Source organism: Sciurus carolinensis, chromosome 16 (genome assembly GCF_902686445.1).
Source record: "Sciurus carolinensis chromosome 16, mSciCar1.2, whole genome shotgun sequence".
In the NCBI taxonomy this organism is placed as follows: domain Eukaryota; kingdom Metazoa; phylum Chordata; class Mammalia; order Rodentia; family Sciuridae; genus Sciurus; species Sciurus carolinensis.
In genome coordinates, this window is record NC_062228.1 from 3983184 (window position 1) to 4000294 (window position 17111).

The 17111-nt window shown below is 50.0% G+C and overlaps 1 protein-coding gene across 1 annotated transcript in view; it reads left to right on the forward strand.

The window, feature by feature from the left end:
* The window catches only part of Mbtps1 (membrane bound transcription factor peptidase, site 1), a 52250-nt gene extending 35523 nt beyond the window's left edge, over positions 1-16727 (forward strand). The window contains exons 13-23 of the mRNA XM_047528616.1: positions 1162-1350; positions 1887-2059; positions 3311-3426; positions 4049-4205; positions 4828-4952; positions 5617-5694; positions 8110-8250; positions 10078-10209; positions 11520-11646; positions 14514-14644; positions 15934-16727. Coding sequence (XP_047384572.1) covers positions 1162-1350; positions 1887-2059; positions 3311-3426; positions 4049-4205; positions 4828-4952; positions 5617-5694; positions 8110-8250; positions 10078-10209; positions 11520-11646; positions 14514-14644; positions 15934-16130 — 1566 coding nt within the window. The 3' untranslated portion in view covers positions 16131-16727. The remainder of the gene's footprint in view (positions 1-1161; positions 1351-1886; positions 2060-3310; positions 3427-4048; positions 4206-4827; positions 4953-5616; positions 5695-8109; positions 8251-10077; positions 10210-11519; positions 11647-14513; positions 14645-15933) is intronic.
* The last annotated feature ends 384 nt before the right edge of the window (positions 16728-17111 follow it).

Sequence of the window (17111 nt, forward strand, 5' to 3'; positions counted from 1 at the left end):
CGTGTGGGTGGGCTGCTGGCTTTCTAGGTGTCATGCCTTTCCACTTCAGTGCAGGGGGCTGTTTCTGAGGTGGAGCTCGCTGATTTAATTCCGCTATGAATTGCCTCTTCATTTCTTTGGCCTGTTTTTCTACTGGAATTGGTATTTCCCCTGTCAGTCCTAATGGATCTTCATGTCATAGAGGATGAACTGTTGCCACATTTGATGTGGAAGGTCCTGCCTGGCTGCACTTGAATATTCCTTATTGTGTTAGGGTTTTTGTTTGTTTGTTTTTGCTTCTGTAAGTTTTACATTTTGATGTAGCTAAATTTTCATCATTTTGTGATTTCTTCTGTTTCAAGATTATAAACTTATACCTCAGAGATATAAAATTTCAATTTTATGTTTCCTCTGATTTTCCTTTAATGTGATTGCTAAAATACTACCCATGTTAATTTGCATGTGGTCAGAGAGATGGAAGAAAGTTACTTTTTCTCACTTGCCGGCTAGTGGCACCAAGAGCATTCACTAAATCCCTTTCCTCCTCACCAGCAGGTCGTTTTCTTTTCTAGAATTTTAAAAAATGTACCCTCACTTGGGGGTGTATTCTTACTCTGTGGCATATGAGGAAGACGAGCAGCTTGGGTTTGTTGAAACCTGGCTGATGGAGGAGCAGATAGCCTCCTGCCTCCTGCCCTGCCTTCTCCCACGCTGGAGGGTCAGCAGAGCAGTCACCTCACAACCTCACCCTCTTTCTCCAGCTGCCCCTACTTGCCACAGGATGTGATTAGGGCACTTGGCATCCTTGGCCTTTGATTTTTCTGAATTAATGGATTCTTTCTGTGTGCAACAAATGGGCATCTCACGTCGAGGTAGAACATTTTCATTTATATAAATTCTCTAATCAGATCAGAGTTGTCAGAGTTCTTTGATGTGTGTCTCCTCTTTTATGTGGTGGGGAAAAGTCTCCATAAAATTGGAAACTCCAAAATAGTGGTTTCTGGACTTTTCTAGTGGTTGTCTTTCAGACATCCCACAGGCTACTTATCTGTTCATTAATTTCATTTTGCCCAATTAAATGAAATATTTCTCAAAAACCGATTGGGTAATTAGGAATGGAGGTCTGTCTGGTTTTCTCTCTGTGTATCTCACTTCAGCCTCTGCCTATTTCTTTTCCTGCAGCCTGACTGGCAGCCCTATTTGCCACAGAATGGAGACAACATTGAAGTCGCATTCTCTTACTCCTCAGTCTTATGGCCTTGGTCAGGCTACCTGGCCATCTCCATCTCTGTGACCAAGAAGGCAGCTTCCTGGGAAGGCATCGCCCAGGGCCATGTCATGATCACAGTGGCGTCCCCAGCAGAAATGGAAGTAAGGACAAGCCAGGACGTGGCACTTTTTTCTTCACCTTTTCCCATCCACTGCCAGGAAGGGAGGGACAGGCTTAATGCCGAGGGTCGCAGGTTTCAAGTAGAGTCGACAGGTGGGATTAGTGTTGACAGCCATGATTGATGGTCCAGGGCCCAGAGCAGCTGAGTTCAGAAACCAGCTGGGTAGACAAGGGCTTTGCTTCTCGTTCTGCTGTGCAATAGCAGAGAAGGACCTCGTGCTGAACTGCAGACTCCAGAGGAGCGCCTCGGGAATGGGTCTTTCCTAAGAGGAGACGCGGGGCTCCTCCCCTCTAGTTTTCAGGGACATGGTATCTTCAGTTCTGTCTTCGGCACTGGAGGGTTTGATGCAATCAGTCGTGACACAAATGTTGCATCCTGTATTTGTTGGTGCAAGCTCTCTTGTTCAGACTATTTGGGTTAAACTGGTACTAGAAATGACATTTTCAACCTTGAATGTTGATAGTTTTTCCTGGGACTGGATATTTCAAGGGGTTTTTTGTTTTGTTTTGTTTTAAGTCAAAAAATGGTGCAGAACAGACTTCAACAGTGAAACTCCCAGTGAAGGTGAAGATAATTCCTACCCCTCCTCGGAGCAAGAGAGTCCTCTGGGACCAGTACCACAACCTCCGCTACCCCCCTGGCTATTTCCCCAGAGACAACTTAAGGATGAAGAATGACCCTCTGGACTGGTAAGAGCACCTCAACCCCATCCTTCTACACCAGGACTGGGTACCTTGTGCCTGCTGTGGTTGAGGTTCCTAGTTATGCCCCAGGATACCTTCATCTCCTTTAAAACTTTCACAAATACATTTAAAGAATTGCACAGTAAAAACCTTGAGGTCATCCTCAGTTGCTTTCCTTGCCTGATTTCTCCCATTGAGTCAAGAGCAGATCAGATCTGTCCCCATTAGGTTATTCCTCAGTCTTCCACATGTGGCCTTCTCTGTGTCCAGCTGAGTCCACATGCTCATTAACACCTGCTGACTGGTCCCCGTGCTCCCCTGAATGCCATACCTCATGTCGTGGCCGTGATCATCCTCTGTAAACTGTCATGGTTTTCTTTAATTCTCCAGTAACAGCCTACTCAGACTTGTTCACCTGGCCAAACCCAAGTTCACAGGTCTGACCTTCGTAATCTGCCTGGTGATGGGGCTGCCTCCCTCCTGGCCCCTCGTGCACCCCTGTCTCACTCCCTGTGCCCTGCAGAACAGCCGAGCTGCTCTAGGCCAGGCTCACCTGCATGTTAGTGTTATGTAGGGTTCAGGCTCCATGTGGAAACTCGGGGCCAGGAGAAGCATTCAAAGATTTGACCAGGTGACTTACAGGACTGGAGGGGCTGAGCCTGAGACAGGTAGAGGGGGATGTGGAGGCTGGCAGAGCAGGGCAGGCCTGTGGGCCTGCAAAAGAGTGGGCCAGCACTGCTAGGAAGGTGGACTCTGGAGGGCAGAAGGGGCACAGATTGGCCCTGGGTTTGTCTGAGGGTTTGGGCAGATAGTTCACCCAGAGTGTGCAGCAGGAGAGTGAACATGTTTTGGGGGAGGAGGGGAGGAGAGGTGACTGGACTGGCTGTGTGTTGTCAGAGTCCCCTTGCACCAGCCTCTCTGTTGCCATGGTGGTGTGCTGAGCTCACAGTTAGGTGCAGGTGGTTGCCAGCAATTTACACAAATATTACTGCCAAGGCGAGGCTTCCTTCATGCCTTTTTAAAAACATTGCTTTGGCTGTTTCTTCATTTCACTTTATCACTGTGCCATGCCATGCATGGGAGCTCCTCTTGCCACCCCCTTAATGCGTTGGCAGGTCTGGGAAGGCTGAGGCCTGTGCCAGCTGCTGACACCTCAGGCCTCCTCCACTCGGGATGCTGCTGGCCTGAGCCAACCCATGACTGGACAGGCCTTGATCACAAGTGAAGGTGCTACCGCAGTGGCTTGTTGCTTTCCAGGAATGGAGACCACATCCACACCAACTTCAGGGACATGTACCAGCACCTGAGAAGCATGGGCTACTTTGTGGAGGTCCTGGGCTCTCCCTTCACGTGTTTTGATGCCACTCAATATGGTGAGCAGCCGTGCGCCAGCCAGGCACCTTCCAGCTGGAGTCCTGTGTGTTCCTGTTTGACAGCGAGCCTCCGGTCCCAGTGACAGGCAACACAGGAGCCTGGGGGTGGTCCCGTGAACTAGCCCAGCAGGAGCGAGGCTGAATGCTGAGCTGGCACACTCGTGCTGATGGTGGCCGCTCAGAGGCAGGCCTGGCATTTGTGTTTCCGTTTTTAATTAAAAGAAGTTCTAGCAGTGTGTTTTCATTCCACAAAAACCAGGCTGCCTCTCCCTCTGGAGATGGCCCATATTCTCCCTTGAGGGCATGACTCCCTGCTTTCCTGACCCTAAAGCCTCCTCACTCTGCAGAGCGCCCATGTTCTCTCCTGGGGGTGCTTCTGCCTTTCTGGATAAGCTGTGTCTCTGAAGGAGAAAGAAGGAAAACCAAAGACTACACAGTGGCTGCTCCCTGTGTGTGACTGTGCCCTGATCTGTAGTTTCCAGCCCCCCATCCCCCCACCTGGTGGCACAGGCTATTACAAGTCAGTAATGCGAGGCACGAATGCCAGGAAAACACCAGGTTTCCAAAATGTGGCACCCTTGGGGTCAGAAGTCACACTTGTTGAACCTGGGTTTTGTTGCAGGGACTTTGCTGATGGTGGACAGTGAAGAAGAGTACTTTCCTGAGGAGATCGCCAAGTTGAGGAGGGACGTGGACAATGGCCTTTCACTGGTTGTCTTCAGTGACTGGTACAACACTTCTGTTATGAGAAAAGTGAAGTTTTACGATGAAAACACAAGGTAATGAGAGGAGCTGGTATTTGGATAGAGATTTGATATTTGGTCTTTGTGGGAACAGCTCTCTGTAGACACAGGGCAAGCTGCTCTACAGTGAGATGCTGCTCTCAGAGGGTCTCCATCTTCCCTGTTGCTCTTGGGTACTTGAGCTTTGAGTTTCTGTTTAGTTCTCCTCCTCCCATTTCTGTTACTGAATGTATGCAAATTTAAATGTACCAAAGAAACTTATTTAAAGAGACCACCTAGTTAGTTAGTTATTGATTGAGGATTCCTAGAATATTAGAAATATCATCTTTATATTTTGAATTTTTTCTTAATGTAACATATACTTTCTTACCGCCTGTCATTGGTTCCAGCTAGGTCTAGGCTGAGCAGTTGTATGTCATACATTTCAATGAAGTACTGATTTTCATTTCATGAAATAAAGCTTTAATGTGTTCCGCGCCTTGACTGAAGCAGTTGTTTGTAGTATTTCACAAAGTTAAGCTGGTAGCTTCACTTGATACTTCCGTGTGGATGGAGGGATTGAATTGTGGCAGGGGGCATTAACTTTTGTTGTGGAAAGATGAAATGTGTCTGTGGTGTTTGAATTTTTGCCTTCTCTGTGCCTGTTACACTTTTCCAGGCAGTGGTGGATGCCGGATACTGGAGGAGCCAACATCCCAGCTCTGAATGAGCTGCTGTCTGTGTGGAATATGGGGTTCAGTGATGGCCTGTATGAAGGGGAGTTTGCCCTGGCAAATCATGACAGTAAGGCTGCGTGTGTGTGCAGGCGCGTGCACGTGTGCGTGTTGTGAGGGGCGTGTTACTATCAGAGCTGGGAGAGCAGAAGCCATGCGCCTTAATTTTCAGAGAGAGAGAATGATGTGATTTCCTAAGTAAATTGGAGTCTGTGGAAAGAACTTGTCCGTATTTTCAGAAAGTGTGTCTGTGAAGCTGTGTGTTATCCACTCTAGTTTTGTCCAGGTATTGAAAATGAAAAAACCTGATGTAAGCATTCCTAGTTTTAGTGCTATATCTGTAAGGTTCTTTACGTACTGTGTAATCTCAAACAGGAAATGCCTTGTGGGTTCCTGGTTATTTATAACTTTCTTTTTCTGAAATAACTTTGCACATTTCATTCTCCAGAGCAAAGCTTCAGGTTCTAGTTTCTAGCACAACATCCTCAGCATTATTAACTGGTCCCGCAAGTCCTGCTCTGCCTTGTCTGTGTAAACCATATGTTAACAGTATTTTTTACTTGAATTTTGAGGTGATTTCCTATTTTAAGTACAGTAAGGCAGTAGCAGCTTCTCTTGTAAAATAATCTGAAAAAAATAGATAATGCTTAAAGAGTGCATCTGGGTAGGCAAGTAGCTGTCACTGAAATGCTTGCACGTGCGTCTGCTCCTGTAACTGGACAACTGTTTTTCAGTGTATTACGCGTCAGGGTGCAGCATTGCTCAGTTCCCAGAGGATGGCGTCGTGATAACACAGACTTTCAAGGACCAAGGTAAAGGATCCCTTCACAGGCTTGTTGGCTTTTACCTCCCTTTCCCTCTCTCTCTCTCTCTCTCTCTCTCTCTCTCTTTTTTTTCTTTTTTTCATTAGCTTTATTGCATATGATTTATACATCATGATATTTACCCTTCTAAAAATGTGTGCAATTCAGTGGTTTTTAGTATATCACAAAATTGTGTACCCATCACAGTCTACTTCGAGAACATTTTCATCACCCCCAGGGAAGTCCCATCTGCGGTTCTGGTTCTTTTCAATCTTCCTGCAGTGTTATTGGTATGGCACATCCCTCAGGCATGGGTGGGCAGGGTGGGCAGGGCCTCGGAGGTACAGGACAGGTGAGGCAGACTCTGGCTGATAATTTGAAGGTATGTATGTGGTGACCCCTCTGGAGGGAGTGGAGTTCCTTTAGGAGAGGGGCACACGTGTCTACTCATTACTGCCTGTGAATTATCCTGCTTCTGTGCCTATGAAATATCCTGCTAGATAATCACAGAAAAAACCTGACCAGGGTTTGCAGTTCTTAGCTGTATGAAGATGAGCAGCAATAATCCCAGAGTGGCCTCTAAACTCTCCTCACGGTGGCCTTTGCATTCGGTTTGCTTCAGCTGCACACAGGCAGACATCGCCCATGAGACCCCCGCCAGTCCCCAGATTAGTCTTCGTGACTACCAGGTGCTTAGTGTGCAGGCCCACCTGCTGAGCATGGAGAAGGGCAAGCTGGGCTACTGCTGCCTTTGAAGGCCAGGTGCAGGGAAGCAGGACAGTGAACAGAACAGTAGGACATCCTTCCCTCAGCTGTCACTCCAGAACTGGGATTCTGAACTGCTTGACTGCTCTCAACTCTGCCAAGTGTGGTGAGAGTGGTGTGCCCCTCTGACAGGCTGGTGAGGATGTGCCGGGGACCCATTCCTCCTGCATGTTGATGCTGTGTTCTTCAGGGACAAGCCTCTGCCATCATAGAGACCTGTAGTTGAGAGCTAGGGACAGATGTATTAGTTGAAAATGTAGAATTTCTCAACTTACCTATCTGCAGCTAGAAGACAGAACTTATTTGTATTGCTCGGTTTTTCTGGTTTTGTCGTTTGGTTTTTATCTTTCATCAAGGCGAGGTCAGTCAGATCCATATTTCCTAGGGTTATGTTTTAATTTTAAGCACATGACGATCATGTCTTCCTGATCGCTTGGCACTGTTCGATGAGGGTTGTCGATTCCTCCTGAAAGCAGCTCTCACAGGCGGTCACATTTGGCACCAGGCACGCAGCATGGGGGCAGAAGCCTTGCTTGCTTCCTATTCTTAAGGGACTTGCTGCCTGTGGCAGTTCATTTGTTGTTTTGTTTTTGTTTTCAAGGGGAGGGGAATGTCAGAAGTAGATTTAAGAATGCACACTTTATTTGGATATTCTGGTAGAATCTGAAAATAAAAAAATCAATTGCCTTGACTTTAAGTTGAATAATCTTTTGGGTTCAAAATAGGACTTTGAAAGTCCAGGTTGTGCTAGATCACAAAAGACCCTATCGTGAAAAACAGCTCTCATCATGCCCTGAGGCCGAGCAGCAGCACAGTGTGGGTGCTCCCCATCTCTTCTGTTTTCCTGCTTTGTCTCGCCCTCCCTCCAAAGAGGCTCTTCTTCCTCCCACCTCCTAGTGGAAACCACAGAGGGCAGGAAATACTGTGCTTATGCAGCTGCAGGCATTTGAGATGTTATCAACACAGAAAGTGCTGGATTCTGATGGAGATGTGCATCATTTTCTAGTGCTAAGGAAAGCATGTGCCTTAGGGGTAGAGATCTTGTGTGTCACATGAGACTGCTGACAATCGCCACCCCTGGCATTGATCCATTTTACTTCTTGAGTCACTGAACATTTTAAATTGTGTCATCTACTTGGGCAAAGGTAGGAAGGCTCTGCTGTTGGAATGTTTATTTGTGGAATTAATATAACATCTTAAATCGAAATTAAAAATATGTGGACATATGCTTTAAATATTAACATATTTATTAATATTTTAGCTTTTAATAATGAGGAACAAAGACTCTGGTGTCTATATTAGTAACAATTCATGGACACCTCAGTTTAGGACGAACTGCTGACTGAGCCCCTGTACACCAGGACTGAGCACAGGCTTTCAGCAGAGTAAGAAGGGGAAACATTTGTTTTTTAGGATAAAAAGGAACAAGTGACACTTTTAGGAGTCAAACATTATGTGCCACCATCTCAAGCGACAGTGGTAGAGGATGGGTGTGGAAATGCACACATTAGTGAATTTTGCTAAAAACAAAAGTAAATACTGCTTTCCTGTCCAAAAGATTTGCACTATTGTGATTACTAGATTTTCAAATTTTTTTGGAAGCTGGAAGTTAAGTCATTCCTCAGCAAGAATTGTCATTGTTTTGTTGTGTTGTTTCAGGATTGGAGGTTTTAAAGCAAGAAACAGCGATTGTTGAGAATGTCCCCATCTTGGGACTTTATCAGATTCCCGCGGAGGGCGGGGGCCGGGTCGTGCTGTATGGAGACTCCAATTGCTTGGACGACAGTCACCGACAGAAGGGTGAGAAGAAAGCAAATGGGCACACAGTCCTCATTTCCCTTGGCTCCTAGACGGTGGTGAGGAGGCGCTGCTGAGCGAACCTGAGTGAGGGAGAGCTGGGGAATCTAGTTGCCTTGCTGGCCTGGAATGTTTCCATGGGTATCTGAGTGTGGGTACACTTAATAAGTAAAACAAAACTGCCTTTACTGGCCGTGATACCTCTCCTCCTCCTTCACACTGCATTCAGTGGGGAGCCCCTTGACCTCGGTGACCCAGGCTCTGCCTTTTCCTCCCCAGTGGCTTGCATGCACTTCCCTGGCATGGCATACGTAGGTGCCCTGATCAGGTCTGACCCACCCTTCCTGCCTTCTTAGCCCCGTTGCCTGGATGCCTGCACTTGGCTGTTCTCCAGGATGTGCAGGTTTGGGCTGCTGTGAGCTTGGTCAGTGAGGGGTTCCTGTTACCATCTCTAGGGATGAAGTGGACGGCGGTGGGCCAGCCTCTTCTCATTTTCAGTCTCTCCGAGCATCCTCCAAATGTAGAATTTTAAGATTGGACACAGACTGTTTTTTTCTTATTTATTAAGGAGAAAGCAGAGTGGCAAAGGTGTGAACCTGTTTTTATCTGGTAAGATGGTGACGGAGCTAGAACTGAGACCTAGTCTTCTGACTCACAGAGGCCAGGGTGGGAGAGGGGCAGGTTAGGGCCAGTGTTGGAGAGGCGAGCAGCTCTCTGGAGAGCGCTGCAGGGCTGGAGCCGGGGCTGGGCTGGCCTTCCTCCAGCTTTGAGTTGAGGTTGACTGGATCGCAAGCCTTTGTGTAAATCCTTAGAATATGATTGGCCTTTTTAAAAGTCAAAAGTAGCGTTAAAGTCACAGTTAAAAGAAGATTAATACTTTATTTCCAAAGATCCTAAAATCTGAGATCTCCTGGTAAGAGTCTTTATTAAAAATTTAAATACCAGAGAGGATGTCTACGTCCTTAAATTTGAAATGGCAGCTGTAGGCTCTCTCAGGGTGCCCAGCACTTGCCCGGAAGTGCTCTTCCAGGGGAGAAAAGCATTCACTGGTACTTCCCACTCTCGAGTCTCATGTCGTTCCCGTTGGGTTAACATGCTAGGTGGGCAGACTCGAGGAGAGGGCACAGATCCCAGCTTTTAGTGCTGTGCTGCTTTGGCCACCTCCTGAGGAAGGAGTGGCTCTGAATGGGAGCTGCTGATGACCTGGTCCCTGGTCTCCAAGATGTCCCTGAAAAAGAATTGACGATTCTGACTGGGCCCACTGACTCAAGGCCAGCTCAGGTTAACAGGCTCGGGAGACCCACTTCCTGCTCCAGGGCGTGCCCTCAGGATGCTGGCAAAGCCTGTTGTCCCCGTGCTCTTCCACCCAGTGCACTGGAGCCACCACTGTCCAGTCCAGTGTCCAGTGGATGTCTCAGGGTCTCACCATCTCTGAAGCTGCTCTGCTCTGCCCTTGTCCATGAGGGGCCTAGAGCTGAGGGTGGCCTTCGGGCTGCTGGCCTGTCCGTGACAGTGGCGCTGACCTGCCCAGAGCCTGCAGGTGTAAGGAGTGGAGCCCACAATCAGCTCATACCTGTTGAGACAAACGCATGTTTCTCAAGAATGGAATCCTAGATGTGTCCCATTTACTTTGACCTAGACTTCTGACTTTTACACTCCTATTTCCCCCTCCTTTTGGGAGCTAGCTTTCTTTTAGTTTCCTATAGAGTTGTTTATTTTTTAAATAATTGCCATGGCTGGGGATGTGGCTCAGCCTGCACGAAGCCCTGGGTTCCATCCCCAGCTCTGCAAACATCAGCAGAGTCCTCAACAGCTGCTACTGCCCCACAGATTGCTTCTGGCTTCTGGACGCGCTCCTGCAGTACACGTCCTACGGCGTGACACCCCCCAGCCTCAGTCACTCCGGGAACCGGCAGCGCCCTCCCCGTGGAGCAGGCTCAGCCACACCTGAGAGGATGGAAGGTGAGCCGAGGCCACAGTCAGTTGCGCTCAACACCACCACCAGCGGTTTGCCCTGGCCCCTGCTGGCGGCCAAGTAGATGACGACTGACCCTGTAGGGCCCATCCTGGTGACTCCAGGTGACTGGGTGTGGAGGGCCTGTGTGCAGGCTCTCACCGTGCTCCCCTTGCCCTGGCCACGCTCCCTGTCGCAGAAGCCATGCTGGTTCCGGGGTCTGCAAGAATAGCCGCCAGCATTTCTAAGCACTCATTAGGTACCAGGCACCAGACTGTGGTGCTTTAGGGAGGATTAGCTCACTAACACCTCCCAGTAATCCTGTGAAAGGAGATATTATTACAGCCAATTTATAGATGAAGAAATGGGAGCTGAGAGAGGTTAAGTAGTTGCCCCAGGTCGCAGGGCGGGTGCGTCGTGGGGCCGAAGGCCTCCAGAGCTGCGTGGATCAGGGGAGTTCACCGCAGGTCCTGGCACTCTGTGGTCGTGTAGCGGGAGCCCCGAGGGCCGTGTGAAAATCTCCAGCAGCTACATGAGAAAAGTAAGCATCCCAGTTTCTCAGGACAGGGAGGCAGGAGGATCCCAAGTTCAAGGCCAGCCTGGGCAGTTTCTCTCAAAATAAAACTAAGAGAAGGCTGGGGGTATAGGTGGGTAGAGCATGCACAAGGCCATGGATGGATTTCTTACTACTGCAGAAAAAAACTGAATAGACTGAGATGTGGCTCAGAGGTAATGTGCTCCTGGGTTCAAGCCCCAATAAAGAGAAAGGTGAAATTCATTTTAGTAATGTACCTTAGCCCAGCATATCAAAGATATCATTTACTTTGATGGGTAACACAGGACGTTTCAGTTTTTAACACCCACCTGTGGCTAGTGGTACAGCATTGGGTGGTGCAGATTTAAGAAACAAGAAACTTTAAAATTGTGGTGTTTTGTTTTGTTCTGTTTTGTTTTGTTTTGACTTTTTGCCAGAAAATTAAGTGTTTGAGAAGATCTTTCTGTGACATGTATCTCTAATTAGATTCCTCTAGGGTGGCCTTGCGCATGTGGTTAGGGTCAGCAGAGGTTGACTGGCCAGTGCTTTGTATGCATGGCTCCATTTTGAGGGGGCCATGCTAACTCCTCTGCTCCTTCAGCAGTGCAGGTGTGCCTTGTCTGGGGCTGTCCATCAGATTGGTCCCGAAGCTCGTGGGGACAGTTTGACTGGACACTGTGGGCTGCCATAGGAAGCACAGACCAGCCCACAAAGCCGAGTCTTTTCCCTTGGATTTTAACAACAGTGCTGGTTCCCTTTCTGTTGCTACTGCTGCTACCACAGGAAACCATCTGCACCGGTACTCCAAGGTTCTTGAGGCCCATTTGGGAGACCCGAAACCGCGGCCTCTACCAGCCTGTCCACACTTGTCTTGGGCCAAGCCGCAGCCTTTGAACGAGACAGCACCCAGGTCAGTGTCCGCCTGCGCTCTTCCCTTGTTCCACAGGGCTTGTGACTCACTCATTTTGTCTTTCAGGAGAGAATGGAATTCTGCCATCATTATTGAAAAATCAGATTTCCTGGCTTGTCGTTTCTGAAGGTTATTATTCACAGCAGTGCGCCCTCACGTGGGCCTTCAGCAGTGCTCCTGGGGTGCTTGGGAAATGGGTGCTGTGCTGGTGTCAGCCCTGTTTAAACAGCTGCTCCAGCACTGCCGTCCCTGGAGCAGCTCTAGCCCCCCTGGTGGGGAGCTGGTTGCCGCAACAGGCGTGCGTCCCGCTCCAGGCGTTGGTTACAGAACACATACAGGTCTTTCCTGTCTCCCATGGCAGAGGCTGCCGACAGGCCCGCGATCTGCCGTGCAGTGTGACCAGGAAGAGTGCTGTGTGCCATTCATGTTGCGGCAGTGGCGTGGCTGGTGAAGCACTCTGCCCGTGGCAGGCCAGGCCTCTGCCTGCGGGTCACTGCGCTTCTCTGAGTGCTGCCTGAAGCAGTGCTCTCCTCCGGCTCGCCGTCTAGCTCTTCACTGAGATCACTCCCCTTTGTGCAGAGCTGAGTGTCACTGCCCTTCCTCTTGGGCCAGGTTGGGCTAGCTGCTTCTCTTCGGGACATCCCTGCCTGTGCGGGACAACATGGGAAGGCTTCTGAGAAAGGGGGTGGGTTCTAGAGTGGCAAAGTGAAGACTAGGTGTCAGGGATGCCACCAGAGCCCTCCTCCTCACCAGGCAGGTGCCCCTTCTGGCTGCTGCTGCCCACCCCGATGTAGATTTCCTCTTCAGAGGTCTCCTGCCTGCCGCCTCCTCCCCTCTCAAGGCTGCCGCCATGCTTCAATTAGCGATGGACAGGTTTGGCATGGCCAGGGACAGATGGCGACTGTCCACGCTGAAGAGGAGGATGCTGTGGAAGGTGTAGAAGCATTCTGTGCTCTCCTAGTCGTCATAAGCAGAGCACGCTAGATATACCACTCAGTGACCACGTGCCTTCACTCACAGCAGGCTTCATAGAAGCCAAGAAGTGGTAACTCAGCACACCGTCTTGCCAGCCGCAGAGTTCTGCTACTTTTGATTCCAGTTAACATTCCATCATTTAGAAGTCCTGGTATGCTTCCATGTTTGCATCCTGTTTCTTTGTAACTTACTATTATTGTAGTATTCAAATAAGACTTTAAATTTCAAACATGGTCAGCAGTTCATACTCAAAGGACAGTCAGTTTTGGCTGCAGTTCTGGAAACCCATTTTTCTCCACAGTGCCATACAGGACTCTAAGAATGACAGCATTCTTTAGTGTCTACCTGTCCGCATCAAGTGGTCATCAAACACTGTCCCCAAGGGTCAGTCATGTGCAGCTGCTAGGCTTTGATGTTGCTGTCATTCCCAGTAATTCCTTCTCCTTAATACGTTGCCTCACTTCACATTTATCTCATGTTTCATACCTTGTTGGAATTTATTCTCAGTCCTCAGAGACGGAGACAAGATGTTCTGACCCTCTGAGAGGTGCGACCACTGTTAGCCCCAGGCAGCTACTGGCCGGGCCAAGGGTGGGTTTCCATTTGTGGGAAGATGGATTTCCTGCTCCTTCATTGGGCATCGGGGTCCTCTCCTAGAACCACTCTGGGTGTGTCAGCCCCAAGAGAGACCCCCACTGAAGGCAGACCCTCCCCCTCCACCAGGGTGGAGTTCCCAGCGCTGCTGCCCCTGAAAGTGCCGGCATCAGATGATCAAACCAGAGCAGGACGTCACTGTGAGAGCCACAGTGCAGCCCGCACACGCCAGCTAAAGTCACGGGGCTCGAATGCCGATGATCCCACAGCTTTGTCAGTTAAGTTTTCAGGCTGGTGAACCTCAACTGTGCAGTCATGTGAAAGAGAGCGGCCCCAGCACTTGTGGGTACTTCTCCAGTCACCATCAGCTGGGGTCACCCTGCCTGGGCATCCTCTGCACCCCTCACCTGCGTGGGCTCCACGCTCATCTTCCCCTGGGGCTGTCAGTGGGACCAGCTGTCTTTGCCTTCACTTGAACAAAGTAAAAACTGTCTGACAGTCTCCAGATGCATCAACAGCAGCAAGACAGAATCTGTAACTTGCAAACATTTCCCTCACTGAATTCAGAACAGCACTCGAGCTTGCATCCACGTCCTTCTCCGGAGCCTGGTGTCTGCCCATGCCATCTGCCGCTGGCTGCCTCGGAACAGCCACTGGCTTCTTGAGTTGCAGTCATATTGTCTGAACGGGTTCCTCACCTCTGAAGATTAACGATCCCGTGCTCCCACGGAGAGCACGTCTTGCCTGATGGTCACCCCTGCATGCACAGAGGTGGCATTCCCGTATTGTGCCCGTGCTGTCTCACGTGCTCGTCCTGTTCTCCTCCAGGTGGTTTTGTTGAGGACGTGCTGGTGCCTGGCACCGTCTGCCAGTCCCTGTGCGTGGTCCTGGAGAGCCCTCTGCGGTAATGCTTTGCACCAGCAGTGGGCTGGCCCGGCTGCTCCGGCGCAGTAGGAGAGGCCTCTGCAGCACCCTGCAGCCCAGCCCAGCCCACTCCCCAGCGTTAGCTCCCTGTGCCTGGCTCCTTTCAGGGGTCACCTGGACTGTCCTTGTGTTGTGTGGGTGATGTTTCCAGCTTTAAGTAGAAAAGGGCTCCTGTAGGCAGCACCGTATACCTAGTAGAACGTGGCGAGCTCAGAGCAGGACTGCATGGTGGTTTCTCTCTCAGGACCTGGAAATGGTCACTTGCTCTGCAGCAGGTGAAATGGAGATCTGTTGCTTTGTTGCTTCTCAGGTGCTGGCTGAGACTCCTGGGCTGGCACATTGCTTATCTTTGTTTTCATCCATTCCCCCTGAAGCAATCTTTGGAAGCATCAGAAGTTACTCTCCATTGACCTGGACAAGGTGGCGTTACCCAACTTCCGATCAAATCGTCCACAAGTGCGACCCTTGTCCCCTGGAGAAAGTGGTGCCTGGGACATTCCTGGAGGTGAGTCCTCAGATGCTTCGCCTTTGTGCTGAACGTCACCCTATCTTGTTCCAGATGTTCTCCTCCCAGCCCTAGGGCAGGCCACTCCTGTCTTTGCCTTTCTGGAAGCCATAGCGGTCCCAGTCTTTGTGGTATGGATCAGCAAGACCAAAAGTGGGTTTGCAGAATGAAGGCATTATTCTTTCTCTTAGAAAATTCTGGAGGCTGGGGAGATAGCTCATCTGGTAGAGAGCTTGTCTTGCAAGCACAAGGCCCTGAGTTCGATCCCCAGTACCGCCAAAAAAAAAAAAAGAAAATTCTGCATTGATTTTCAAATTTCAGTTCCTTTTGTGCTGGCCAGGGGGAACACTTCAAATGTCCTAGAGTAACTTGCACACGTTTTATGAAAACTGTGCAAACTAGGATACACCACGGTGCCTGTCTTCTGGTTCTGCAGTAGCTACGCTGGCTCTGAGGTCTCTGGTTCTCTGCCCTCCCCCACCTAACATGGCAGTCAACCGAGGTGGGCTGTGCTGCTGAGGTGATCTGTCCTGTGACCTTCTCAGACAGTGCCTTTGACGTGAACAGTATGCTCAGGACAGGTCCTCCTCCTTTAGTGGGATGATCTGTATCAGATAACTCAGCTGAGTGTGGGCAGTTCTGCCCTGTGAACCCCTGCAGGGTCCCCAAGGGGTCATAGTTCCAAAAGGGTTCTCTGGGTTTCAGGACTTGACCAGAAACTCCTGGGATCAGGAAGGCGTGCCCAGCCCTTGCAGCCCAACCCAGGATCCTGAGGGCCTCACACATTGGTCACAGGGTACACTGGCGATGGCCACAGAGTCACAGATGTTCCAAACCAAGGGTCCTGTGCTGACCTGGTTTTCACCAACATCTTGTCCTAGGTTGGGGCATGGCCTATGACCCTTTCCCACTCCTTACCTCACTTCCTTCCTCTTCTTTCCTGAACCAAGGTTCATCTGACTTCTGTTGCTTTTAGGGACACAAAATGTCTGTCTGGGCCCCACTGTTATAGGCTGTGTCAGGAGAGAAACTCGTTCTGGGCTTGTGTAGTGAGCCCAGGAAGAGGGGCCAGAGTCCTCTGTCCTCCACCAGGAGTGCTTCTGCTTGACTGAGGAGCCCTCACCCATGCTGTTAATGGCCTGGGTCACTTGAGTGGAGGCTGAAAAGTGAAGTGTGCCTGCAGGCCAAACCCATGAAACGAGCTGGCCTTTAGTTTCTGATGACTGATCTGTAGGAAGGGCTTGGTGGTCGCTCCATGGCATTGCTGACTGTCCGTTGTCCTCCTGCAGGGATCATGCCTGGCCGCTACAACCAGGAAGTGGGCCAGACCATTCCCGTGTTTGCCTTCCTGGGAGCCATGGTGGTCCTGGCCTTCTTTGTGGTACAAATCAACAAGGCCAAGAGCAGGCCGAAGCGGAGGAAGCCCAGGGTGAAGCGCCCTCAGCTCATGCAGCAGGTCCACCCACCAAAGGCCCCATCCGTGTGACTGTCAGACTGGCTGAGCCTGCAAGCCAAAGAGTCTTTGAGGATGGCTCTGATGGGCAGGAAGAGCCTTGGAGAGTTTGCGAAGAGGCTCCTCTTTGAGCAGTACCCAGTCTCCAGCTGCGGCTCAGTTAGAGTGTCTTGTTCACAGGCCCCCCTCCCGTGCCACACCCAGGCCTACTGGCACAACTTGACGCACCTTGCGCCCTGGGCCCCCGGCAAGAGGGACTCACCAGCAGCTGAGCACACCAAAGATGGTGGAGAGCTCGGGATAGCCACGGGGCTCCTGTTAAATCAGTGAGACGAGCAACCAGGCTGAGCTGGTTAAAGGCTATTTTCTATATTTATTGTTGGGAAAGTCACTTTAAAGACTCATGCTATTTGGAAGCAAAGCTATTTTTTTGGCAATGGAATGCAGTTTTTACTATGACATCATGAGGAATCACTCTCCTTCTGACTGAGATTTGAAGGAGACAGCGCAGACCTTTGCTTTATTTTTATAAGCATCAACTGCCATCATGTTTTGTAATTTGGGGTCTTGATTTCACCATTGTCGGTGAAGAAAATTTTCAATAAATATGCATTACCTGTATGAGCTGGAGAGCACTGTGTCTGGGCTTTTTCTCTATTTCTCTTTGGTGACAGGTTGGCCTGTTAAGTTTTTCATTGAGACCTCAGTCAGGTACCATAGACTTGCCCTTTAAAGTGCCCATCCAGGAAGTCCTCGGGTTCTCTGGGTCATGCCACTACTGCCACGTACGGTCTAATTCCCGCGCGCACACACTGTCGGGCTGTGCTCACGGGTGGTCCTTGCAGCTTTGACTCTACGTCCTGTCCTTAAGGTGCTCGCGTCAAGTCTGTTGTGTGTCAGACTTGATCCTTTGTGTCTGAGCACTGTTCCACCCCCAGATGGGTCAGTTTGCCTGTCCACAGCCGCTGATGGGTGCCCAGTTGTTCCCTCCATGGCCGTTGGGAACAGTGCTGC